The 27,100-nt window shown below is 38.7% G+C and overlaps 1 protein-coding gene across 1 annotated transcript in view; it reads right to left on the reverse strand.

Annotated features, from left to right (window-relative positions):
* The window catches only part of Phex (phosphate regulating endopeptidase X-linked), a 194,893-nt gene that overhangs the window by 160,966 nt on the left and 6,827 nt on the right, over nucleotides 1-27,100 (reverse strand). The window contains exon 3 of the mRNA XM_004866190.3: nucleotides 22,109-22,270. Within this exon, the coding sequence (XP_004866247.2) occupies nucleotides 22,109-22,270 (162 nt within the window). The remainder of the gene's footprint in view (nucleotides 1-22,108; nucleotides 22,271-27,100) is intronic.

Here is a 27,100-nt window from a genome sequence, read left to right on the forward strand (position 1 = left end):
ATTCTACCAATATGATATTTTAACCAGAAAAATAGCTGTCCCATTTAATGTGTATCTTAGCAGATTATTCAATGTAAAGCCTGTTCCAAACTTGAAGTCATTAAAATCCATCTTCATTTTTTCCTATAGTAAAAATTCTAATTATCTCTTCTTCCTACCTCCTCTTTCAACCACCTTAACACTACAAGGCAAAGGCCATATGTGATTATATTCCTCCTGAAATGGTCTTTCCTGAGCAATCCTGAGACACCCAAGGAACCAATAATGATAATGCTCATTTATTAATCATCTATTCTGTGCCAGGTGTACTGTACATGACCTCAGTTAACCTCCCAGCACCCCCAAGAGGCATGTGCAATCAATCCCATTCTACAGTTTAAAAAACTGTAAGAATTTGTCTAAGGATACTCCACTAGTAAAAGCTAGAACTTGGATCTGGACCCAGGCCTCTGACTCCTGCTCATTTGACCATCAGATGCCCAGTAAAATTCCACAAGTTGCTTTCCTATGAGAGAACAAGGCCCCCAGTGACTAAACCAGAGGCAATAATAATTTCCTGATAGATCCCTGAACCCTAACTGGAAGAAAGAAATGCCTTGTTCTTATAGGGATAGGATGACTTTACACTGAGTCATCTACCCCCGTGCCCTGTCGTCCTATTTGGGACCAGGGCCACAGATTTCTGAGGCACCTGGTTGATGGTGGGAGGCATGGTGAGGACAGAGCAGAACAACTTACCTTGTCCTCAAGGACTGACTTCACATTATGCTCTAGTCTGAGTTTGGAATTTCCAAACTTGAGCATGCATCAGAACCACCAGAAGAACTGGTTAAAAGACAGATAACTGGGTCTTCTCTGCAAGGTATCTAATTCAGTAGGTCTGGGGTAAGGCCGTGGATTTTGCATTTGAACAAATGCCCAAGAAATGATGATGCTGCAGGTCTGGGGAACACACTCTGAGAACTGCTACTTTAAAACAACAGTGCTCATTAGTCTTTTTTGATGCCTGTAATTCTGAGAAGCAGCACCAGTCCTGATTCCCTCTTCCACCATTTCCACTCCATTCAAACTCAAGTAGAGTTTTGGGTCTTTCTTTGCTCATTTTCTCACTCTATAGCTCCATTTTAATCAGCATCAACATTCTTTGAGAGGGTACTAAACACTTTGTTCTAGAAACACACTCCTTGCATTGGCCCATTTGGATCTAAGTTAGCTCCTCAGTTCCACCAACCCAGCTTTAGACATTTCCTTTCTTAAAAGTGAAATGTAATAGGATTTTGAGGTGAGGGTTAATTTATTGGTTCAAGAGGGAGAAGGAAAATCTGCATTGTGCCGAGAATACTTTGAAAGTAGAAAAAAAAAACAGAACATCTATTTTTAATTCCAGGTTATACCACACCCTAAGGGGAGGAAGAGTGGGATAAACATTGCATCCCTGAAATTCTAAAAAATCTAAGCTGCAGGCTTCAGGATTCCTCCCTCATCTATTAAAGTAGCATCAAAACACTGCAAACATAGGTTTAGAAAGCCACTTCCCAACTAACCCCCATTTTCGCTCCCACCTTTCCTGAGGAGGTAAGAGACAGAGGGGTTCTATTCCTGGTCATTCAAACCACAATGTGTGGCCAAAGGAGACTGTCTCTCTCTCTAGAACTATGGTAAGGCTCTCTTTGCTTCTCTATCCAGAGTATTCTTCCCCAAAGAGAGAAAACAATACCACCTTTGGCACAAGCATTGAACCCAAGGGAGCAAAAAAAATTAAAAAGCTGGAAGGATGAAAGCTAACTGCTGTGCCCACCAGCTACTGCCATGGTTTCTCAGGCAGATTCTGCCCCATGAGTGAGGGTCCTTGGAATTTCCTAAGTTCAAAGAAACCAGGGGCACGAGAGAAGAGGGAATGACCCTTCCAGTTGACCAAAGAAAACAAAGAAAAGGATAGTCAGTAATGCTTCAGTATTTTCTGCAATAAGGAAGACCTTTATTTCAATGCCAAGCTAGAAAACAAATGGGCACAATGATGCCTGTTGAATTGGTCTCCAATACCTCAACCACCACCTCGAAACCATTCTCCACAGGAAGCCAGCACACTCTAGCAAAAGACAGCGTTCCAGACATATCCCCCACATGAGATTTACAAATGGCTCCCACTGCAATAAGGTAGAATCTAAAATCTTTACACACCCTACAAGACCTGCATGATCTGTCCCTAGCCCTCCCTTCCAGTTTTGTTTGGTCCCTCTTCCTTTTCAACTCAGAACTCCAATCACACTTCTTGGGTTTCCTCAAAGGCACCAAGTGGACAAAGCCTCTGCTCCAGCAGCTCTTTCTGCCTGGGTTAAAATTGGAGACATTTGAAATGGTAGACCATAATCTGTGAGGGACAAATTATATGGCTAGATTGGTTCGGGCAAGTCACATAATTTCCTTGACCTTTGCTTCCGCAGATGTAGGGCAAAGACAGAAATAAACAACGCTGGCTGCCGACATCACAGAATTAGACTGAAGAATGATGGCAAAAACAAATGATTCCCAAAGGGAATAAAATTAGAACCAAGAAATGCATGGGCCCTGGGGTGGTGTGTGGATTTAGGAATTTAGAATAGACCAGCAGGTAGTAGAAGCAGTTCATTTTGGAGCTTAATCTGAGCACCCACTATAGGAAGTCTCTGGTTAGGAACGTAGTCAAACTTGTGAGTAAATTAGCATATATTTGTGTGTCTGTGTGGTTTTCTCTGCCACAAATATCAGTTTCCACACCTATCTTAACTTTTCATGAAAATAAAATTCCTCATTTTATAAATTAAAAGGTCCATGAATGTTTTAAAAAGTACCTCTCACTGTGAAAATATCAACACCAATGAGGCTTTCCAAACAAACATATCTTATTTGTGACAAGCTATTATCCAACCAGCATATAATTAATTTTCCTGTTATGGGTAGTGCCTTTTTACAATGTTCTCTCGACACTTTAAAGTAAATAGTCCATCATTATTAATTCATTAAGCATTCACATAGATGCTATTAATCATGATGAACTAATGTGGTATTAATGGGGAGGTTATTAATCTGCAATTACATGCAGATTTCCTAATAAATTCAAGTTCCTGAAGTTTTCTGAGGAGGGAAGCAGTGGAAAATGAATTGAACAAATCTTTCAGAAAACAAATTAAGTGGAAGAAATATCTCTCCCTGTACCAAAGACCAAAATTCTTTTCCTTTTTTATCCTAAGAAACCTTTGTCTTTCCCTAGTACAATGACATTTGCAACACAGGGGTTTTCATCAAAATGTTATGAATGAGGAAACACGAAAGCATCCATGCACCTTGGAGATGCACTGAATTTCTTTTGTGACATTCTGCATCCTTAGTTGTACTAAAAGCCCAGCTACTCAGCACGTGGCCCTCAAATCAGCAATGTGGGCTACACCTGAGAAACCTTCCAGAACTTCAGGCTCTCAGTCCTCTCCAGACCTACAGAATCAGGCTTTATATACAACAGGATTCCCAGGTGGTTCATGTCCACATTCAAGGCTGAAATTAATGGTACAAAAGCATAGCTTTTTAGCTGCCAAGTGGAGCAAGTGGGCAAAGAAGTGGGGAGCACTGCTTCTACACCTTCATACACTAAAGCTGAGATATGCTGAGGTAGGAGCATCAGGTAAATCTCAGTGAAATTTAAAGCACATAAGCGTGGTGGAGGTGACAAGTAGTTGGGGACTATCAAAAATATAATTCACATGCCATATTTCATCAACTCTAAGGTGAACATTTTTCCACATTTCAACATCTCTGAAATTGAAACCCATCTTGAAATCATCTGCTAGGCATAGTAACAACATAGGTGCCACCGCCTGCACACTGCCCACCTGTGAGCCTGATCATAGACATTCATAGAGTTGGCACTTCAAGTGAGTTGGATGCAGGTCTGGCAAACTGTCACGTTAAAGGCCTTCAGGAAGATTTCACTTCGACTTAATAAGTAAGTGAAAAGTTACTGTGTATCCTAAAAAGCCATCTTGGAAGAAAATCCCAGAAGTAACCAGGGAAGATTTTTCAAGAAATGTTGAAACACTGTTGTTGTTGAGGAGGATGATATTTTGTGGAAAAACTGAAACACTGATGATTCAAAATTTAAAAGCCACCAGAAATAGCTGGCCATGGTGGCGCATGCCTATAATCCCAGCACTATGGAAGGCTGAGGCAGAAGGATGGCAAGTTGAATCCCAGCCTGGGCAATTCAGCAGCTAAGTGAGACCCTGTCTCAAAAACAAAAAAGTAACAAAGGCCTTGGGTTCAATTCTCAGTACCAACACTGGGAAGAAATTTTAGGAATGCCTTAAACAATCTCTTTTTACTTACATTCTCCTTTTGAACGAATGAAAAAAAGTTATATATAGTAAAATATTAATTTCTAAGTACTGCTAAAAGAACTCCATGAACATAAAGTCAACATAAAGTAAAATGAGCACAAAGTAAAATTTCCAAGCTATAGGGACACATTGTATAGCTTACTCTTTCTAAGTACACATACAATGATGGTGCAACTTAACAGCTGACATTTTTTATTCAATGAAATATGGTATCCATCTTGTTAAGGCTATGGAACACTGTAGTGTTTGTGTATTCTCTGGCTTAATTTTAAGTCAAATAAATATAACTAGCAATTTTGCACATAACTAGGGGGTTACCACTTCAGAAGGCCCAGTATTTTCATTCTGAGAAATAATATATACATCAGGAATACTGAAGTTGTATTTGGATTTAAATAAAAGACACCAATATAAAAATTATTCCAAATGATTCCAAAGGCATTTTAAGGACAACTGAACCTCCGGGTGAGATGAGATGTCTGAATTCCTGAGTACTGGGTTTCATATCCAGGTCTCAGGGGCAGAAATACAAGTTTGGCCAAGTGGGGATCTGGGCATGAGGCTGCGGGCGAGAGCAGCTTCATGAGTATTGTGAGACCTCAGCAGGAACCACAATTGCCCCCTTTCCTCACCCAGCACCTCCCACTCATTCCCCCTCGAGACTTCTGTCATCCTGGCATCAGCCTACAGCTCCCCAATTCCAGCTTCTCCACAGCTCAGAGGGTTCAAACTGATACCGCCACCATTGATCTCAATTAAAAGAGTGGTTTATGTCTTCATTTACTTTCACTGCTACACATCCAGACCAGTGTGTAGATCAGAAGGGGAAAATATCTTCTTCCTTACATTACTCTGAAGACGTGGCCAAAATAGTTGGGAATGTAAATTGAGAGAAATTAACAAATTAGCTAGGGCATCGCTTGGCATTCTTTGATGTCAACTAGCAAAGCATCCTGCCAGAATGGTTATTTTGAATGGTTCTCATGTCATAAAACTCACAGAACCATCTCCAATGGAAAACGGATAGAGCTCTCGACTCAGTTTGGGCATTGCCTGGCCAAGAAGGAGGATGGCTAGAAATCCCAGAGTCCAGGTGCCTTCAAACTGCTCTGCACATTCGGTCATGTGGGGATAGTAGGTAAACACTTGAAATGTGACTGGTCCATGTGGAGATGTGATGCCAGGGTATGATAGGTGCCCGATGTCAAAGACAAGTAGAAAAAATGGAAAATGTCTCATGAAAATGTTTTCACATTAATTATAAGTTGAAATGACAATTTGAGTTAGATAAAATATATATCAACTGTTACTCTTTTTTAATTTGACTACTAGAAAACAAAATCACATATGATTTCCATATGTGACTCATTGAACAACAGTACATGTATCAGCCACTAGCTGTGTGAATATGGATGAATTACTTTACATCTCTAAGCCTCAGTTTTCACAACTGTAAAATGGGGATAATAACAACTTCCCAGTTTTCAGGGCTTTTCCAGGTACTAAGGGTCAAATATCCTGAATTCCAATTCTGGCTCTTTTGCCTATTAACTCTGTGATCTTGGGCAACTGTACTGTTTAATGGCTCTGCCTCCTCATCTCCAAAATGCTGACAAATCTCACAATCTTAATAGGCATACTGGGAACTCAGTTTAGACAGTTCAACAAATAGTAAAGGGTACTATTTAATAAGGTCACTTCTGTAAAGTGCCTGGCCCTGTTAGGCCCTCCTCTGTGTGAGGTACTTTTAGAAATTTTTTAAATCAATTAAAGGTTCACTTTACAGTAATGAATAGAAATATCCTCCATTAGTGATCAGTTGGGAGAGAAACAGGGATTCTGCCACATTGTAAAGATGCCCAATTCATCCACATCTTCAGTCACAGTTCTTGTTAAGGAGTTTGAAAAGGCAAGTATGGTATTTTCAACTCATTTTTTCCATGCATGTTAGCATACAACCAACTTTTTGGTTTTTTCCAGAGCCTCCAGTTTGCCCTTGACCGATCAGGAGGATGGTAAATGTAAGGTGTTCACCCATGTCTCTAGGACACAAGAAATGTGAGTCATCTGCTTCTGTGAGGAGATCTGGATGTCCCTGGAAATTCTCACAAACATTCTACATTCTCAGCTCCATTATTTCTCTGGCTTCTGGCAACCAATAGCAGGAACACATGGATACTTGGAAGCCCTTCAGGAGTCGTAACCACCAACACTCACGTGGCTATGCCTCCGAAGTGTTATCACCAAAGCCAGCTAAGGTTTTTCTTCCTTTTCCAAAAAGACATCCTCTTTCAGGAAGTGGTTTTTCAAAAATATGCAACCCACTTGAATAACTGTAAAGTAAAATCCACTTCCACACACCAACATGTATAATGGGACCTGGGTGTGGGCAGGTGGAGAAGTGTCATCGTGGGTGTACACGTCTTTCTCAGGATGCACATATCCTGTATCATTAGTCGTGCCAAAGAGCTTATATTTAGTCAAAAGAAGCTAAATTTAGTTGACAGTCTTCTAAAGTAAAATGTTTCTTTCCTCCTACCACACTCAAGCTAACTTGCAGGAAACTTTTCATAATGTGTTGCAATATTTACGGTTTTTTAAAAATGCCCCCCTCTCTGCTTTCCCACTCTTTTTTTCTGTCAGTATTCACATGCAGAGCATTTTCAGGCTGCTGCTCCATTTCTCAGAATCCTCAGCATTCCCTGCCACAAGCCAATAATCTCCCAAATGGATTTCAACATTCTTTCTCTGCCCATCTCACTCTTGTCATCTCTCTCCAGTGGTTCTGTTCATTCATTACTTCCAACAAAGCCAAGTTAGAGGTATTCAGTCTTGTTCTTGGAATTTCATTCCCAGTTCCTCCAGATTTACAATTCCCCAACCCTGCTACACCCCACCCCAACCTTTCAAGACTGGACAAGACAGTTCTTTCACATACCATGTAGTATATACTCATGAGTAAATACTCTACATAGTCCATTACAATTTTCAATCATCTACAGCATTTGCAAATATTTTTAACTATATCACAGCAAAAGTTGTATCAACTCTAGCCGGGAATTGGTCTTTAACTCCCTGCATTCATGATAAACACATGGTAACACTTAGTAATTTCCTCCTGAAAATATATTTATTCCTTGGCACAAGCAATCCTGCCTAAAGCCTACATTTAACCAGTTGAAGAGTTACTATTGGCCCAAACTTCTGAACTCAAATCTCCGGTTTCATCAAATATCCTTAGAAACACATATTAACTGCTGGTAATGTACTCATTACCCAGTGAGTCTAGACAGTGGACTATTCCAAGATTTGGGCCTTCGTAAATGTAGGTTTACAAAGGAAACCAAGCATTCTGATGCAGTTAACAAAACAGATTTTTGTTTACTATTATGATTCATAGTTTATGTGCTACTTCATTAACTCATTAAATGACAAGACCTAACATTGAGTCTAACGACTACTATAATTTTGAAGCAATGATGCAAGTAGATAGCATTCCAAGATAATTCCAACAACTGTAATAAGTTAGAAAAATAATCATCATTCCTATTGAGAACAAAGTTCAGTGGTACTCTGGTTCACGAATGCTTTTGTTTGCAAATAATTTGGTTTGCAAAGAGAAACATTTGGCAAAATTTTGCTTTTGTTTGCAAACCCTGCATCAGCTGATGAACATGATCGCAGCCATCTTTCCCACATGAACATGAATATGGCCATCTTTCCAGAATCACAGAACAAATTAAGTTCGTGAACCGAGGTACCACTGTACAAGTATGGCTAACAGCACTAGGACTTGTTGGCTTTATTGGTGATCAAATAAAATGCTAACGTTCTATCAGAGATAAGAGTAAATAAAAGCTTTTTTCTCTCATTCAAGGGCTTGAATTCTATCAACAGCTCTCTTGGGGGTCTGTGGACCCAAGTTAAGGATCTCTTAGGAATGAATGAATGAAAGAAAGAAAAAGGGAAATTAGTGGAAACTTTTTGCACATAACGTTTAGAGAAGATCTAAGCAGCCTATGTCACCAATTTCCTTTCACTCTTCTTTCCATCCCTGCTGGAGTAACGTAAAAGTCACATGATGCCCACTGAACACATTGTCTGACCATCTGATTATCAAAATCTTCTAGGACCGGGAATTTAGCTCAGTGGTGCCACTGCCTGACTCACAAGGTCCTGAGTTCGATCCCCGGTACTGCAAAAACAAAAGCCTTCTAGGGTTTATGGTCATAACCAAAGCCTGGCAACAAAAGTTGGGAATACAAACAAGTATCTTGCTATGGTTTGAATTTCCCTTCCAAATCTTGTGTTGTAATTTAATTGCCATCGTAATGATACTAAAAAGGGGAACCCTTAAGAGGTGAGTATGGCAAGAGAGCTCTTCCTGTCTGAACTGATGACATTATCTTGGGACTAAGTTAGTTATCACAAGAGTTAACCCTCTGTGTTAGTTACTTTTCTCATTGAAGAGACAAAATACCCAATAGTCAAAGTTAAAGGAGGAAAGGTTTATTTAGCTCACAGTTTGTAGAGGTTTCAGTCCATAATCAGCTGCTCCAAGGCAGGGTGGCACGGCAGAGGGGCAACAGTTCATGGCAGTGGAAGACAACAAAAGCAACAAAGGAACCTTAACAGCATCTTTTTTGCTCCTTTTATTTTATACAGACTACCGGGATTATGGTGGTACCAAACCAATCAGTGTACTGGTTTAGTAATCACATGCCCTTAATCTCAGCATCACACACTCTGGATTCAGCCACTTCTGACCAAGCCACCTATGACAGCTGGGTCTCTGGGGGGACATGTGACACAGCCATAACACCCTCGACTGTCTCCTTACTTATCTACCCTTCTGTTATGTTATGATGTAGCACAAAGGTTCTCACCAGATGTCAGTGCCACCTGCTTGGGTTTCCCGGCTTCCAGAAACATGAGCCAAGTAAATGTCCATTGTTTAAAAATTACCCAGTCTGGGATATTCTGCTATGGTAGCAGAAAACTAAGAAATAGCTAAATCTGTTGTGCTTTCCTCTGGGCTTGCCTCTTTCATGATCAGCTTCCTCATTTATAGGCACGTGCATCTTTGGGGGAAAGCTAGAGCACAGTACTTAACAGTGCTGTTAAAGTTTTCATACAAATTAAAGGTATCATTTTTAGTTGAATATGGAACTAACCTTCTTTTTTTATTTTTTTCTGTTTTGGTTTTTGGAGACAGGGTCTCGCTATGTAGTTCAGGCTGGCCTTAACTCACTATGTTGCTCAGACTGGCCTGCAACTTACAGCAATCCTCCTGCGTCAGCCTCCCAAGTGCTGGGATTACAGGAGTGTGCTACCACACCAGGTGAGAACTAACATTTCTTAAGTATCACATGTGCTGAGTGCTTTTAAAATGTTTTTGAAATCCTTATGATATAAACAATGATAATAGTTACCATTTATTGAATCCTGTGAGAAAGACTTTCCACATCTATCATTAAATTTGTCCAATGGTATCATCAGCCCAGAAATGGAGGCTCAGAGAGAAGTGGCTCAGCCGTGGTCACACAGCTGGAAAGTGGAAGAGTCATTTTTTTCCTTCAGGGTCTAAATGTAAACCACATCCTACAAGTTCTTATTTTTCTTCTCTGCAAGTTGCACAAGATCTCACCACCAGTAGTCTAGGAAGGGCTCAGGATTGTCTTCCTGTGACCCTGTCCTGCCTCCAACACAGATGGAGAACTGACAGACAATTGCTCTTCCTTTCCTGTCAGGGGCAAGCTCCAGTTGCACCTCAGGACTCTCCTGGGATAGCATACAGAGCCTCAGGCACAGGAGGAGGGGAAGGAAAGGAAAGAGGCCACTCTTCCCTTCCCTTTCTCACCCAGACCCCACATGCACACCATTGAACCCAGCTACGTGTCACTGGAATAATCCTTCTATCCCTTCCCTGACAAGTGTTTACTGAGCATGTCCCATGTGCCTGGCTCTATGCTTTGTACTAGGGTCACAGTGACACCCAAAATGGACAAAGTTCTGGCTCCCTGTAAGGGTGAGGGCGGGGATAGGTGACAAGAAAAACTCAGCAAGCACACAAGTAAAACAATTCGAGTGGTCAAGTGTCACAAAGAACACAAATACAAAGAGTCTGGAGTTGTCACAAGGGCCTATTTCCTTTTTCTTTTCAGGGCTGGAGGTTAAAACCAGGGCCTCCAACTTACTAAGTGCTTGCTCTACGGCTAAGCTACATTCTTAGCCCTATTTCTAATAAAAAGTGTTGTTTGACCCTTCTCTAACATTGAAATCCATTTGAATTTATTCCCAGATAACTGACCTTTCAATGGCCTATTCAGGGCTCTAGAGCAGCACTGTCTTAGAAATATTATCCAAGCCACATATGTAATATTTAATTTTCTTGTAGCTGCACTTAAATAAGTAAAAAGAAACAGATGATATTGTGTTGAATAACATTTCATTTAACCCAATATATCTTAAAATATTATCATTTCAACATGCAATCACTAGTTATGAACAGAATTATCAATTCATTGAGAGAGCTTACATTGTTTTTAAAAACAAGGTCTTGGAAATTTTGTGTATATTTGACACTTATACCACATCATACGTCCATCTAACCACATTTCAGGTACTCAAAAGCCACATGTGAGCTGGCCGTGGTAGTGCACACTTGTAATGCTAGCACTCAGGAGGCTGAAGCAGGAAGACTGTTAGGAGCTAGTCAGCCTGGGCTACATAGTGAGTTCAAGGTCAGCCTGAACTACATAGCAAGACCCTGTCTAAAAGGGAAAAAAAAGTACCACATGTTGTGATGTGCATATTGTAATTTCCATGAAAATAATACCTTGGTTCATCAACTTAATTCTTTCCACAACTCTGGTCCAAATTGGACTAGAACCTAATCAAATTCAATGGTTAGGTTCAATGTTGACCTCATGAGGAAATTTGATTCAGTTCTTGATCAATTCAGTTTGCAACCAGAATTGTGGAAAGAATTCAGTTTGCGGGCTGGGGATTTAGCTCAGTAGTTCCGCTGCCTGCCCCACAAGTGCAAGGTCCCAAGTTCCATCCTTGGTACCAAAACAAAACAAAACAAACAAAGAATTCAGTTCGTGAACCAAGGTATCATTCTAAATGCTCAGTAAACAATCTTGAATCCCCAGATCAGTTAGTACAATCAAAATGCTGCGTATTCCAATCAATTTGAAGTTGATGTATTTTCCCCAAATTCAATATTATACAACTCAAAATGAATATCATAACTAGAGCTGGCTCTTATCAAGCATATCCAACTTATTTGTATGAACTCTTTTTTTTTTTTTTTTTGGTACCGGGGATCGAACTCGGGTCCTTGAGCCTGTGAGGCAGGTGGCAGAACCACTGAGCTAAATCCCTGGCCCCTGTATGAACTATTTATTAATGAGAGCTACCTTAAAGCTATGGGGGAAATCAGATCTTAAAATCAAATGCTTAAAGCAGGTAAGAGTCAGAAAGTAAAACAAGAATATGTATGGAAAGACAGATAAAAAGACAAATGAAAGGGCTGACTGTCGGAACCACTGGAACAGAAGCACATGAGCTTTCACACACAGGCATTCTCACACCCTCTAGTTTGTGTAGCTACTAAAGAGAACATATCCTAGAGATGCATTCATATTTTCCATGGGGTCATCAGAGAAAAATTTATTTCTTCATTTGAAGTGAATGTTTCCTAGTTGGCAATTACTAAAATTTTTTGACAACTTCCTCCTCTTCGCACACTGTACACACCACACTCAAATGGTGTATGAGAGTAGAGAGTGACCAAAAACAATGACAATACTTTCTCAAGTAAAATGAGTTCAGTTTAGATTCCAAAAGTCTTCAATGCAAGCCCAAATCCTCACACGGAACCTTTTCACACGTACAGGAATGATGTGACATACGTGTGATTTAGAAATCCATTGCTTCCTATGTGGCTGCATGAGAAAGAGCCAGTATGGTTTGAGAAAACTTGAATCTTCCCTGAACAGGTATATCTAGCTTATTTTGGGAACTCGATCAAAATAATAGTGACTGAGTTTTCATTAGAAATAAAAACCCACCATGACGGATGAACGGTTTTTAATACTTCCTCACCTCATCCCTCCTTTTGCTATGTCATTGTTTCAAAGAGGATAATGAACTCAAGACTTAACTTGGTACCTCATAATTCTTTGTACATGGTCTGAGGAGAATGTTATAATTCACCATGTCTCCAATAACCTGAACTTCCTAGTTATCAAATGACTTCACAGGAGCTGAAGTTTTGGGGGTTTTATTAACTACAAATGATTTGGTTAGAATCATCCATAGGAAAAACAAGATTATACAGGGGAAAGGGAGAGGTATATAATTATGAGAACCATTTCAGCTAGTAGGCATTTACAAATAAATAACTGATGTATGAATCACAATCATCTTTATCTACATATTAGTGCGCAGTCCCTACTTCATCTCGTAGTTCTGCTGGAGCTTTGTTTGAAAATAATATATTGCATTTATTTACAAAATATTGGCCAAGACAGCTATTCCATAAAAGAGACAATCTGGCCTACTTTAAGTCGTCTGTCTGCTATTTGACACAAGTGTTCTATCTCTTTCATTGCCTCATGTTTCAGAAGTGCTCATTTGCTCAATTTCCATCTGCTCATTTGTAAGCAACACAGGCTGTGTTGTCTTCATGGTCACATGAAAACAAATTTGGGCAGGGGTGGCCATAGGATGGAAATTTTAGGACAAACACTACAATCAGCCTTTCTAAAAAAAATAAAGATCACTTGCTTCTTAAAGAAAACAAGAGATAATTTTATTTTCCAAGTAGAAATCTGAGTCTTATATACCATTTAAAAGAAAATTTCACAGAGCTAGGTTGCTGACTTCAATAGAGAGCAATTTTTCATCAGTCTGATCTGTCAAATCCATTTTATTTCACGAACTGGACCGCCAAGTCTGTGTGTTCTCTATCAGCCGTAAGAAAATAGTATATATTTTTTTTGGTTGGTAGTATTGGGTTTTATTTTTTGATGTTCTCTCTTTTTATCAAGGTGAGGAAAAATATCTTGACAGTATTCAATGTTTTTGAAAGCACGTGATATTTACAAAGGATAAGACCAGAATAAAACTTAAAAGATTTGATAGACGCCATTTTAAGAAACTTTGAACTATCTTTGAGACAAAACAAAGAAGCAAAGGACAAATATTTATTGGGAGCCTGCTATTTGCCAGAAATATACTGGGTAGCTTATATAGGTTATCTCCTTTAGCTGTCACAAGAACACTTTGATATGGGTATTCTCAGCTCCATTTTAAGGATGGGAAAATTGAGCTAAAATAGATGAGTAATTGGCACTCAATGACACAGAGATGAATGAAAGGGGATGAAGATTCATGTCCAGCTCTTGAGACTTCAAATCTCATGTTCTGAGTGGCTTAGGATGAAGAAAAATTGGAAATAACCTAAATGACAACACAGGCATTGAACAGATACATTATAGTATATATTCACAAAGCCATCATGGCGAATGATGGTATAGATCTACTTTTATTGACCTGAAAAGATACACACAGCAAGTTGACTAAAAAGAGAAGATTATAGGCCCAGGGATTTAGCTCAGTGGTTCCGCTGCCTGCCTCGCAATCACAAGGTCCTGAGTTTGACCCCCAGTACCAAAAAAAAAAGAGAGAAGATTATAAAAATAAAGTATATGATTCCTTTTAAGATATATAATTTATATATATAACTTCTACAGCATAATTTATATGCATATTTGCATTTTAAAAGTCTATCACTAGGTTGTAGGATTTTTCTTCTTTTCATTTATTTATTGTTGGCCTATAATGAGTTTGTATGACCTGGATGGAATGATAGACAGTTGGCTAGGCAGACAGATATGCACATAAATACAGAATATACAAAGGGATATAAAATGAATTTTAAAGATCCAATGTTTTAAAAAAGGTTATCAGTACTTTTGATGTTTGAAAAGCTGTATTTACATGCTTTAATAAAATCTAATCATTTGTAACACACTAGCAGTTTCAAAACTATATATAGTATCTTTATCAATATATACTTATATTATTTTCTATTGTACTATCTATATACAAATGTAAAGATATATAAAGATTGAGACATCTAAATACATATAGAGAATGAGAATGATAAAGCAAACCCGACAAAATGGTACCAATCAGGGAAGTTGGGTAAAAAAGGATATATAGCAGTTCCTTATGCTATTTGTTCAATTGTACTAAGTTTAAATTATCTCAAAATAAGGAGTTTCAAGAACTAATAGATATTTTAGATTTCAAACACATATGTCGGTACAAGATGATACCAATTTATTTATTTTTCCCCATTAAGTTTATTGGTACATTTTAGGTATAAAATACAGTTACATTCATCATTGGGATCTTGTACCATTAACACGAGTCTCTTGGTTCTTATTTTTTTCCCCTTCCCTTGCCCTCCCTTCACCCCCTCCACCCTTCCCTATTTGCAAAGACCTTGTTTCCAGCCGGGCCCGGGGATTTAGCTCAGTGGTTCCGGCGCCTGACTCGAAAGCGCAAGGTCCCAAGTACGATCCCCAGTACCAAAAAAAAAAAAAAAAAAGACAAAAAAGACCTTCTTTCCATTTTTTCTCTCTTCTCATATTTTTTCCTTTCCCTTTTTTCCCTTTCCCTAGCCCTCCCAATTCCCCTGCTCTTTTAGACCTTTTCTTCCTGTTACATAATATCAGTTATACATTTTTTTAAATTACAATATTAAGATCTAGGAGACATTTCCACAGATTTTACAGAATTTAAAAGGATATAGAAAGCATATTACAAAAATCTTTTTTGAAATAAGTTTGACAACTTCTAAGAAGTACCTTGGAAGACAAATCCATGAAACTAACTCTGGAGGAAATATAAAATTTGAATAGCACCTATTAAAGAAAGTATATTCCTAGCTTGAAAACCTACCTATAACACAACAGCAGGCTCATATACATTTTAACTGATAAATTATATCAAACAATTAAAGCAGAAAAAAGAAGGAACACTTCTCCCCTCATTTTAGGAACTCAACATTGTGCTAATACTAAAACTGGATAAAGATAATAGAAGAAAAAAGTATGAACAGAGATAGAAATTTGTTGAACAAAACAAACTATTAGAAGTCAGATCTGGCAGGATGTAGAAAGTGGTTTTGTTATAGGGATGGCAGTGTTGGTTCAGCATTGGAAGATCCACCCCCAAAAGTCATCATTTTAACAGAGGAAAGGAAAAAGCCATATGATCCTGTCAGTAGTTGGAGAAAAAGTATTGGACCAAATTCTACAGCTGTTCATGGTAAAAGCTATCAGGAGACTAGAAATAGAACAGAACCTTCTCAACAGATTAAAGACATGTACTCCATACTTCCAGCGAGAACACCTTATATGAATGGAGAAGATACAATGCTTTCTCCTTAAGGTGGGGAACAAGGGCAGATATGTTTACTCTTCATCTGTCCATTAAACTTTGAAACCTAGCCCCCACCAAAATAGTTGGGCAATAAAATGACACAACTAGAATAGGATTGGCATGGCAGAAGCAAAATCTTTATATGTAGATGAAATGATTATCTACAGAGAAAATACTAAGAAATCTCTAGGAGCCCCTAGAACTTGTACTTGAATTTAGCAGGATTAGAAAACACAAGGTATATATAAAAATTCAGGTCTGTGTATACTTGCTATAAATGAAGAATTGGATATTGAAATTTAAAAGTTATGTAGGAGTACAAAGGACCTAGAAAAGTTAAAAACAAAAACAGTGTTGGAAGACGTTTAGTACCTAATTTTAAGACTTCTTCTAAAGCTACAGTAATCAAGGCAGTGTTGGTGTAAGGAAAGACATATAGATCATTGGAATAAAACAGAGAATCTAGAAATAGAACCACTCATACATGGTCCACTGAGTTTTGAAAGATTATTTAACATTAGCATTTTATAGGATATAAACTCAATTCAAGAGCCGAGGAAGAGATAGTGTTTTCAGCAAATGGCACTAGAACACCTGGTATCCGTATATAAAAAATTAACCTCAACCCTTTTTTCCCATACATGAAAATAACTTGAAGGGATCTATGAACCTAAATAAGAAAGCCTAGAAGTATGAAACTTTAAGAAGAAATTATAAGGGAAAATATTTATGAATTCAGGGTAGGTAAGAACAACCTAGGATACAAAAGACATGATGTATAAAAGAAAAAAATTGATAAATGAGATTCCGTCAATATTTAGAACTTTAAATGACATCATTAAAATGAAAAGTAGTCCTTAAACACACCATATTTACAATGCATATAACCTATGAGTGGAATATATAAAGAACTCTTACAGATCATTAATAGACAACCCAATTAAAAAGTAGACATAAGAAAATGATAAATAGCCAGTATAACAAAAGGAATGGTGTGCAACTCTAGAATCAGAAAAATACTAATCAGTACAATAATAAGATTGAATTATACACTCATTAGGGAGATGAAGTTCAAAGTTTTCAAAGCCTTGTCATGACTTTTTCTTTTTGTTGGATTCTCCCCCTTTGTGTTTAATTTGTCACACCCAATGGATTCATTCTGCTGGGTTTCCTGGGGTTGTGATCCTCATTGTCTTTTCCTAGGGTATTGTCTAAAATTTTTGGAGTGCCGGTTTGGTATTCATGAAGTTCCTGAGGTGCTCTTTATCATGAAAGTATCTTATTTCTCCATCAATTTTGAAAGGTAGTTTTGCAGGGTACATCAATCTGGGTTGGAGGCTGTTTTCCTTTAGGGCTTGAAATACATCACTCCAAGCTCTTCTTGCCTTGAGGGTTTGCATTGAGAAGTCTGCTGAGATTCTGATGGGTTTTCCTTTGTATGTGATTTGTTTCTTTTCTCTCACTGTTTGTAGAATTTTATTCTTCTGTTGGATTTCTGGAATCCTAACTATTATATGCCTATGTGTAGATTTTTTTTGATTAAGGCTAGCTGGAGTCCTATATGCCTCACTTATCTGTATGTCAAGTTCTTTTCCCCTCCTTGGGAAGTTTTCTGCCATCACTTCTGTGAAGAGTTTTTTTTATGTCATCTGCACCCTCTCCTCTTTCTTCATTGACTCAAATCAGTCTTATGTTATTCTTCTTTGCATCGTCTAGCAGCTGTTGGATTAATTTCTCATGTTCCCTTACAATTTTAAAGCAATTTTTCTTTTCCTCCTCACTAACTGCAATCTTATCTTCTATATCTGAAATTCTATCCTCACATTGGTTCATTCTGCTGCATAGACTTTCAATGGAGTTTTTAATCTCTTGGAAATCTGTTTGTATCTGTTTTATGGATTCCATTTGTTTCCTATGTTGGGATTCCATCATGTTACTCAGATCCTCTATTTTTTTATCTGTGTCCTCTCTAGATTTATTAATCATGTCTTGCACCATAAGCAAAATCTTTGCTGTTATCTGAGTAATTATTTCTGATTTCATTTTTCCCAGATCCTCTTTTGTTGCCAGTTCAGAGAGTCCAGGTGGTTGAGTATCAGATTGTTCCATCTCTTTTCCCTTTGGGGTTGCTGTAGGTGATCTGGAAGTCTGTTTTTGAGGCTTGTTTATGTGTTTTCTCATTTCCACGGGCGGGGGGGGATGCTTCTGGCACCCACACGGCTCACCTTCTCTGCCCTAGGAGCTTGGGATGGCGGTGGGGGAGCTTCCTTCCAGGTGCTGGGACCGACTCACCTTCTCTGCCCTAGGAGCCTGGGATGGAGGTGGGGAGCTTCCCTCCAGGTGCTGGGACCAGCTGACGATGATACCAATTTAAAAAGAGACCCTTTCTCTCCCGATACTTGGAATTAAATCAAGGACCATTGCACTGAGCTACACTTTAGCCCTTTTATTTTATTTTATTTTTTTTTTTTGAGACAGGGTTTTGCTGAGTCACTAAATTGCCCAGGCTGAGCTTGAACTTGCAATCCTCCTGTCTCACCTTCCCAGAGTGCTAAGATTTCAGGTGTGCGTCACTATACCCGCCTGCTCTCCATAACACTTGAACCAAGAGCCTTATAATCACTTTGTGAATCTGTCCTTTACAGTGCTTTTCACAAAACTACTTGGAATTTCTTGAGTTGTGTCTTTCGCAGAGCATAGAAATATACATTAAGCCTGCCACTTTGTGTCACAAGGCCAGCACAGTCTTGGTAATAGAATTTGACAAACCTAGCACACAAAACTCCATGGACCAATAAGAATCATAAACATAGATATAAATGTATGAAACAAAATGCTGGTTTAATTCTAGCAGCATCCTAAACCATTATTGGGTAGGATTTATTTCAAAATTAGAAGCTTAGTTCAGCAAGGGGAAATCTAAAGAAGTTAAGAGATACTCCATCTGAGTCCCTGATAAATGGTGAAGAGAAGTTTTTCTTGAGTACAAACATTTTGCAAACTAGAAACAATAAAGAACAGTTATCAGACACCACACATATGGTGAGATCAAAATAGAGGGTGAATGTTTAAATCTTTTAAAAGTTATTACAGCAAAAGACACATTGCCTTTAATCTGCCTCCAAATACTCCCCCTTGCTTCAAACACCCTTATCCCATTGTTCTTGCCACTTCCTGAAGCAGTTCATCTTTAATGAGTGTCTTTATGAGATGTACTCAAAACTATGGTGAATGCTGCTACCACATCACAATGTGTCCCCACCCACCTATTCACCAGATCTGACACCATGCAACTTCGGGCTCTTTCCCAGTGTCAAAATGACCATGAAAGGCAAATGTTTTGAATCAATTCAGGACATGGAGGCAGGCACCAGAGTACAACTAAAGACACACATAAAAGCCTTCCAAGCGGGCATGGTGGCACACAACTGTAGTCCCAGCACTCAGGAGGCTGAGGCAGGAGGACTGTCACAAGTTTGAGGCCAGCCTGAACTACATAGCAAGACCTAGTCTCAAAAAAAAGAAGCCTTCCAGGACTGCTTCAGGAAGTAGCGAGAAAGATGGGATAAGTGTGTCCAAAGAAAGGGGGAGTACTTTGAAGTAAATTAATACCAACATCTTAGTTACTTTCCTAGTTGCTGGGACACAATATGCGATACCCACAAGTTAAAGGAGGAGAGGTTTATTTTGGCTCACAGTTTGTAGAGGTTTCAGTCCACAGTTGGCAGGCTCCAAGGCTGGGCAGCATGGTGGAGACCTGCTCATGATATGTCACACAGGAAGCAGAGAGAAGGGAGGAGCCTGGAAGGGAGATAAATCCTTCCAGACCCCGCCCCCCAGGACCCCGCCTCTCTAGGCCAGACCCTTCCTCCTAAGAGCAAGTCAGCTATAAGGCCCCATAATCCAATCACCTCCCCATACCCCATCCAAGATCTCACAAGGTTTCGGAAGCACATCTCAATATAAACCATAACAGGCAATGTGTCTTTCACTGGAATAATTTTGTTTGGTGGTTTTTGTGTTTGTTTTCTGAGACAGGATTTCTCTCTGCAGTTCAGGCTGGCCTTGAATTCACTATGTAGCCAGGGCTGGCCTCAAACTCGCAGCCATTTTTCTGCTTCAGTTTCCCCAGTGTTGAGATTACAGGCATGTGCCACTACGCTCAGCTCTGTAATATTTTTTTTTTTATACCAGGGATCGAAGTCAGGACCTCACGCTTGCCAGGCAGGCACTGTGCTTCTGAGCTAAATCCTCAGCCCTAATTTTTTAAAATTTAAATATTCAGTATAGTTTTTGATCAGGCTTGTATATGGGTGTGCATATGAGGTTATGCATATAACCCCATACATGGAATAAACCTGGAAAGATATACACCCAATTTCTTTATTAGAAATTATTTCCAAATGTGGATTTTTGTTTTGTTTTGTTTTGTTTTTGTTTTTTGAGACAGGGTCTCACTATGTAGTGCAGGTTGGCCTTGAACTCACTATGTAGCCCAGGCCGGCCTCGAACTCATGGCAATCTTCTTGTCTCAGCCTCCCTGAGAGTTGAGATAACAGGTATGTGCCACACGTTGAGCCAAATGTGGATTTTTTTTTCTTTTTTTCTTTTAATGTGGATTTATAGGGGAATTTTCCTTCCACATTTTCCTCTTTTATTTTCCCAACTGAGCTTGAAAATAAATTTTTTCATTTTTAAAATAAAACCAGAAAACAACCCAAAAAAACCCTGTGCTACTCTGAACAATTTATTCTCATTTCTATGAATTGTGAAAGAGCCCATATACAGCATCTTCCTCAAACAAAGCACATCGACACTTATTTTAATTTAAAATTAAGCTATCCCCAGAAAGTTTTTTAAATTATTGTAATCACTTCATGTCCGAGGTTATAAATCCTTTGGTTATAACTAATGTAAAAGGGAGCATTTATCTGGAAATCTTGTATTTTTCTTGTCCTTCAGTGATGTGATATTCCTGTTTGCCTGATTATGTGTGAACATTTGTCTATCAAGGAAGAAGAGCCAGAGAAGAAAAACAGAAGATGGACAAGAATGGTAAATGAAGAACCAACATGAATCAGTGTCCTAGAGGAAAATAAATATTAGTCTAAAAATTCACTGTTCAAGGTCTTATTTATGATTCTGCAGGACAAGAATCTCATCTGTTAAGTTAGAGGAATATCTTGAAATTCTCACAGATTCTAATTTATAAGCTATCAAGACTAACTTTGAGCCTTCTAATAGAAAATATAAGAAGTCCATGCAATTTATTCCCAGCTGTGAAATTTAATTATATTTTTCCTTACAAGTGACAATGGGCAACTAATTATTTTGCAAATAGCTTCATGTGTTATTAAGTACTGTACATATAAATGGATATACATTTCATTTTCACATACTTGCAATCTTTGAAAAATGGAGAGACGAAAGAAGGAAATTTTACAATTCTTAGCACTTCTCAGAAATTCTTTGTAGGTGTTACTGAATGCAAGTTACATGGCATAACTCACAGTTGTCAAAAAGAGGGGGAAAAAGCCATACTATTTTTACTCTCTCAAAACAATTACCCTATCTGGCTTTGAAATCTTTCTACTTCCCTCCTCAGGTGGCTTTCTCCAAAACTTAGCATAAAAATGAAATCCAATTCAAATATAATATGTTCCAGTAACAGAGATTTCCAACTTCTTCGGGCAAGAACATGAGCACATGTGAGTGTGTGTGTGTGTGTGTATACACACACATGTGAGTATGTGAGTGTGAGCTTGTCACTGCTACAGGAGGCCGTGGGAGAAAAGTGAGTCTCCCTAGAGCCAGCTTAGATGCTAACAGGAACAATACAACAACCACAGGTCATCCAGAGTTCTCTAAAATGATGTCAAAAGACCATGAGGTGTTAAGTACATTTTTGTAAGCCATGAAAATCCAGGACACAATAAGCAAGAAATGAAGTTGACCCTGAAAACAACAGACAAGTCTATTGATACAACATAATTTTCATTGACTATTCCTTTGCTCCCAATCTTAATCAAATGCTATTTAACCTTTGGCAGTAGAACTTAACTACTGCAAAATCAAACATGAACATAACCTACTTTGGTTGAGATCTGGGAGAATGGAATTCTGCACTTTCAATCTTCCATTCAAAAAAAAAATTCTTAGAAATGGATCTAGTACAGTGAAACAGTGAGTAGTCACACTTTAAATTCCAAACTATATTTTTCTTGTCAAATACTGGTGTCTGTAAAGTGCATCACCAAACTCCCATAGACACTCACCCTTCAACTTGAGGTCAACATTGTGTCTCAGCCAAGGGTAAACCCCATAGCTTGGCATATCTTCCGGAATTGGATTACTGTTTATCCATCCATCACAAGCGAACTGGAAGAAATTATCACAAGGATCCACAGACAGATTCACTTTACTCAATATGGCAGCAGCTATTTAAAAAGAAAATCATAGGATTAATGACAATCATTAAACACTGTGTGGTATTCTTTTCCAAATTAACAACAATTTCATATCAACCAGTTCCCAAGCCTTCGCTTCTACATTTCCTCTCAAAAGACTCTCTGAATCAACTATGCTATATGAAATGAGTGTGTTCAGCATGAGTGGGTAAAAGTTTGATGGTGTTATTGTTATTATTTTTCAGGATCGCTCCTAACAACTGTGAGTTATGGGATAAGAATACAAATGAAGTATTGAGGTAGATATTTGCAAAGATAAGTGTGACTCTTTTATCCCACATCTTTCTGCAAAGTGACTTTGCTACTAGGGTCCATTTCCTCTACCTTGAATATGGGCTGACTTTGTCACTTGCTTTGGCCAACAAAATTAGCAGAAATGATTATTTGTGAGTTTCAAAGCTAGGCCTAAGAGGCCTTGCACCTTCCAAGTTAACTCGCTTCAGATGGACCCTGCAAGACCAACCTTTGAAGAAGTCTCCTGGAGAACAAGAGGCCACATGGAAAAGAACAAAGCCAACACTAACTGCCAGACTGTGACCTTCCAGCCCAAGCAACTGTCCACAGGAAGGCAGCTGCACAAAGAAGCCTAGAGACCCATCTGGTAAAACCCATGGAACCAGGGGAAATATTACATCATTCTTGTTTCACCTTCAAGGTGTAGGGTAGTTTGTTTCACAGCAAAGAGTAACTGAAGAAGAGGCCCACATGTCATCTACATACATATTTTAAAGATCTATTTACAGTGTGACTTCATAACAACTTGGAAGGCCAGTTATGGATTCTTGAGCCCTTTGAAATCTAGTACAGCTCTCAGAGGACTGAAGCCTTAAAAGACATTCACAGGAGACATGATTGGAAACTTTGGCAGGGAATTCTGGGCTACAGGATAGGGCTGTAGACTCCACCCCACAGATTCCTTGACTGTGGGAGAGGCATAGCCAGAGGAGGGCTAAAGTGTGGTGTTGTAAATGAGGGTTCCAGGTGTAGGGGCAGAATTGAGTATTCATATGAATTCACAGAAAGATACAACACACTGATCTACCATTTTCCTTCTTTCATAAGTCTATACACAAATATATAAGGAAGATAGACCATGGGTAGGAAATTTGTACATGAATATATATCCATGAGCTTTAAAAGAAAATATTTCATTACAAAATGAGAATGTTCCAAAATTCCTAATATTGAACTCCCAATCGCCATACAATTGCTGTCTACCACTATGGCACAAAGATCTATGCCAACTGAAAAAAAAAAGAAAACAAAAAGATCTACACCAACTGATGACAAAAAAACAGCCAGTATTTTAATGACATTGGAAGGGTGACATGGCAATTTTCTGGGCAATTTTCATACTTTAATTAATGCCAGAATATATTGCTGTTTGAAGTAATGAAAGCTCAATGAGTTTTCAGCTAAACAAGAATAAATGGCCCCCCAAAAGTAAAATCTGCATAAATTTAGATATACATCTTATAGTTTGGTTACATGAGTGGCTCTTCCAGGGTTGAAAAGAAGGCTAGCTATTTCACTAGCCTAGACTTTTTGTGAAAATTTCCAAGAGCTTTTTATCCTGACTGAAGTGAATATACAAACATCCGAATTTCTATAGGACTTCAGAATCCCTACTTTTTGCAACCTCCTTTCCCTAAAATAAACAACTATCAAAAAACTTGGTTTACAAGTTTAATAAATTTCAAATTGACTTAATGTTTTGGTTTTTTAGAACTAATTCAGTTGTCTCTACATTTTTGCTCATTGCTATCATTTTTTCCTTACTATTTAATACGCAAACCTGCCAAGACATACAAAATCCTCCTTGCAGTTTGTACTTATAGTTAGTCTGTGCAGCCACAGAACAAATCTGCTATGTGATACCTCTGGGACATGGATCACACAAATCTCAGTCCCACACAGTATTTACAGTCACACAAGGGAGCCCTTATGCACATTGTTACTCACATAAACTCACTGCTTTCTGGCTTCCTTCCCAAACTTCCCCTGCTCCCAACTTCTCCATCTCCTCAGTTTTCTTGCAGGTACCTAGGAAAACTGCAAGGTCAGCTCTGACCCCAGGCCTAATACAAAAGTAGGGGCTGCAAAGTCACTCATGCTGAATTTGGAAAGGAGCCTGCTGAGTGAGAAAACTCTTCCCTCTGCCTCACAATTCATCATTCACGATTCACAGCTGGGCACAGGGCTGCACTTTCTGCAGGGGAACTGTGACTTCAAATTGCAAGGGGACCGTGGCTGTCAAGATATGAAAACTCCTTTCCACCTACTCAGCTCCATGGAGAAAACCAAGCAAGTCTTGTATTAATAAAAGAAATATGATGATGAGGGAGACCTGTGAAAGCTCAGGCTGTGGGCTCTCTCCAGTCATTGCACATGAGGTCAACTGCTAGCCAGTCTTCAGCTAGTGTATGTGGAGCAGCTGGAAGCGTCCTCCATATACCAATCTGAGTTTTTAGGTTTAATCGGAGCTCAAGGGAAAACCGTATTAGGGCTTAAGCCTTATTATTTATATAAGAAATAGAATCACGAACATTAAGCATCTCCTCTGTGCCAGGAACTTTATGCAAAGGCCCCTTCATGCAATATAGCATGATCACAAACTTTAGAGTCAGACCACTTGATTTGAAATGATAGCAACAACATCCACTTAGCTAAATAACCTTAGGCAGCTTGCTTAACCTCTATGTGTCTTAGTTTCTTCATCTATACAATGGGGATAACAATAATAATAACACCATATTAGGATCACCATGAAAATTAAATGAGTAAATATATGTGAAGTGCTTACAAGAGTCTAAAGCATGTTGCTATATAAATACAGATAAGATATAGGATGTGCAGTGAAATTAGAATTTAAGATAAACTACTTTGTAGAATAAAAGTATGTATGAAATATTGCACGAGATATATTTATACCAAAAAGAGGTTGTTATCACTGTATATCTGTAATTTAAACTTAATTGAATGTTCTATATGTATGCATTTAGCTAAATCAGGGAATATAAAAATTTGTTATATGCTATTTACTACTATAATTCCATAAACACCTGAAACCCTGAGGCTAGATTTTCAGAGCTTATAGATTTTCCAATTTTAGAAAAGAAGCAACATATAAGCACAGATGATATACTACCTCAACAATATCTGGAATGGACCCCTGAAGCAAGAATATTCATATTTTTATGGGGAGAAAAATGCATATAATCCTAAGCGAGGTCAATAAAGTTTAACAGTCTCTCACTCAAGATCTGGTTTTGCCATCAAAGGAATTGAGATCAGATTTGGCCTGCCAACTGAGAGTTCCCATATTTTCTGGTATTGGGCATTGTGGACTTGGATTATTATTATCATTTTTTTGATTCTTACAACTAATAAGTTAAAAACTTGTTATTCCCATTTTACAGATGGTGAATCTGCAACTTAGGATGGTTATGTATTTAGTGCAGGGTCCTGTGGCTTATAAGTAACCAGATGTTGCTTCAAACCCAAGTTAGCCCATCTACCCTTATCCACTATCATCAGCATGTCACTTTCTGTTTTCCTTGTATTCTTTCTGCAGCTTGCATTTCAAGAGCAAGATTAGCATAAAAGGACAGGGAGCTGAGGAGGAAAGGATAATGAAGAGGAGAAATGGGATAGAAGGTGATCAAACACTTCCAGCTCCTGAGATTCCCACAAGTACACCTGTTCCTATGCACCCCACCCCACCCCACCCCGCTGCACCGACACTCTTGTGTAAAGCCCTGGTTTGGCCAGAATTCTCCTGCCATGTGTATTCAACAGCTGTTCCACAGACCCCTGGGCATACTGAGGCTTATGTTGCATTAAAGAGGACTATGTCCTTGGCAAGCCTTCCACTATGGAAACAGCAGAATCAGTATATTTTAACATTAGAAAGCCATTCATCAATGTGAAGATTAAAAAGAAAACATCAAGGCAAAACATGCCGGCTGGCAGAAGGTGACATCATCAAACATCAGTCCACAGACTTACAAGTTTGACTGTGGCATTGTTATGACTTCTAACAAACAAAATTTATGAAATAAGTAACCTTCCTTACAAAAAGTTGTCTAAACACAATTGAAGATTTATGAGTTCAAAAATTTCAGTTTCTTTTATCTACAAGAATCCTACCATAGGGCTGGGGATTTAGCTCAGTGGTTCTACCACCTGCCTTGCAAGCACAAGGACCCGAGTTCAATCCCCGGCATCAAAAAAAAAGAATCCTACCATAGCAAAGGTACTAGGTGACATGAAATTTAAAACTTGGTCTCTGATTGTGCCACCTGGTCACTCACATCCTCTCCTCACTGGAAAAGGCTCCAGGTCAACACCCCAAATCAAGGAAAAGGGAAGGGCCTCCAAATTTTCACATCACTCCAGAAGAAAAAGAATCATCATTGCAGATATCACTTAGTTGAAATGGTTCAGTCACTAGATTCTAGTTAGTGTGGTGTTATGGAAAAAGAACAAAGGACTTAGCATGGTACCGTGGTACCAAGACAAACATGGTAGGGAGCCAATCATGGACTTGAATCCCAGCTCTGCCCCTGACTCAGAATGTGACCATGGGCAAGTTATTCAGCCTCTAGTAGCCTAATTCCCTCATCTGTAGGGCTGGTGAGAACAGAGACTTATGGAGGTTTTATGAGATAGTCACTCCACACATTGCTTGATTAAAAAATATATTGATCACTTGTGAATGGGAAAAAAACTTTCATGACATAAGAACCTAATCCATTACCACTGAATAAGCCCTCAGAATTTACAAGCTCTTTCACCTAA

This window comes from Heterocephalus glaber, unplaced genomic scaffold, assembly GCF_053883595.1.
Source record: "Heterocephalus glaber isolate CG9 unplaced genomic scaffold, H.glaber_assembly_v1.0 deba00001594, whole genome shotgun sequence".
NCBI classification, from domain to species: Eukaryota; Metazoa; Chordata; class Mammalia; order Rodentia; family Bathyergidae; genus Heterocephalus; species Heterocephalus glaber.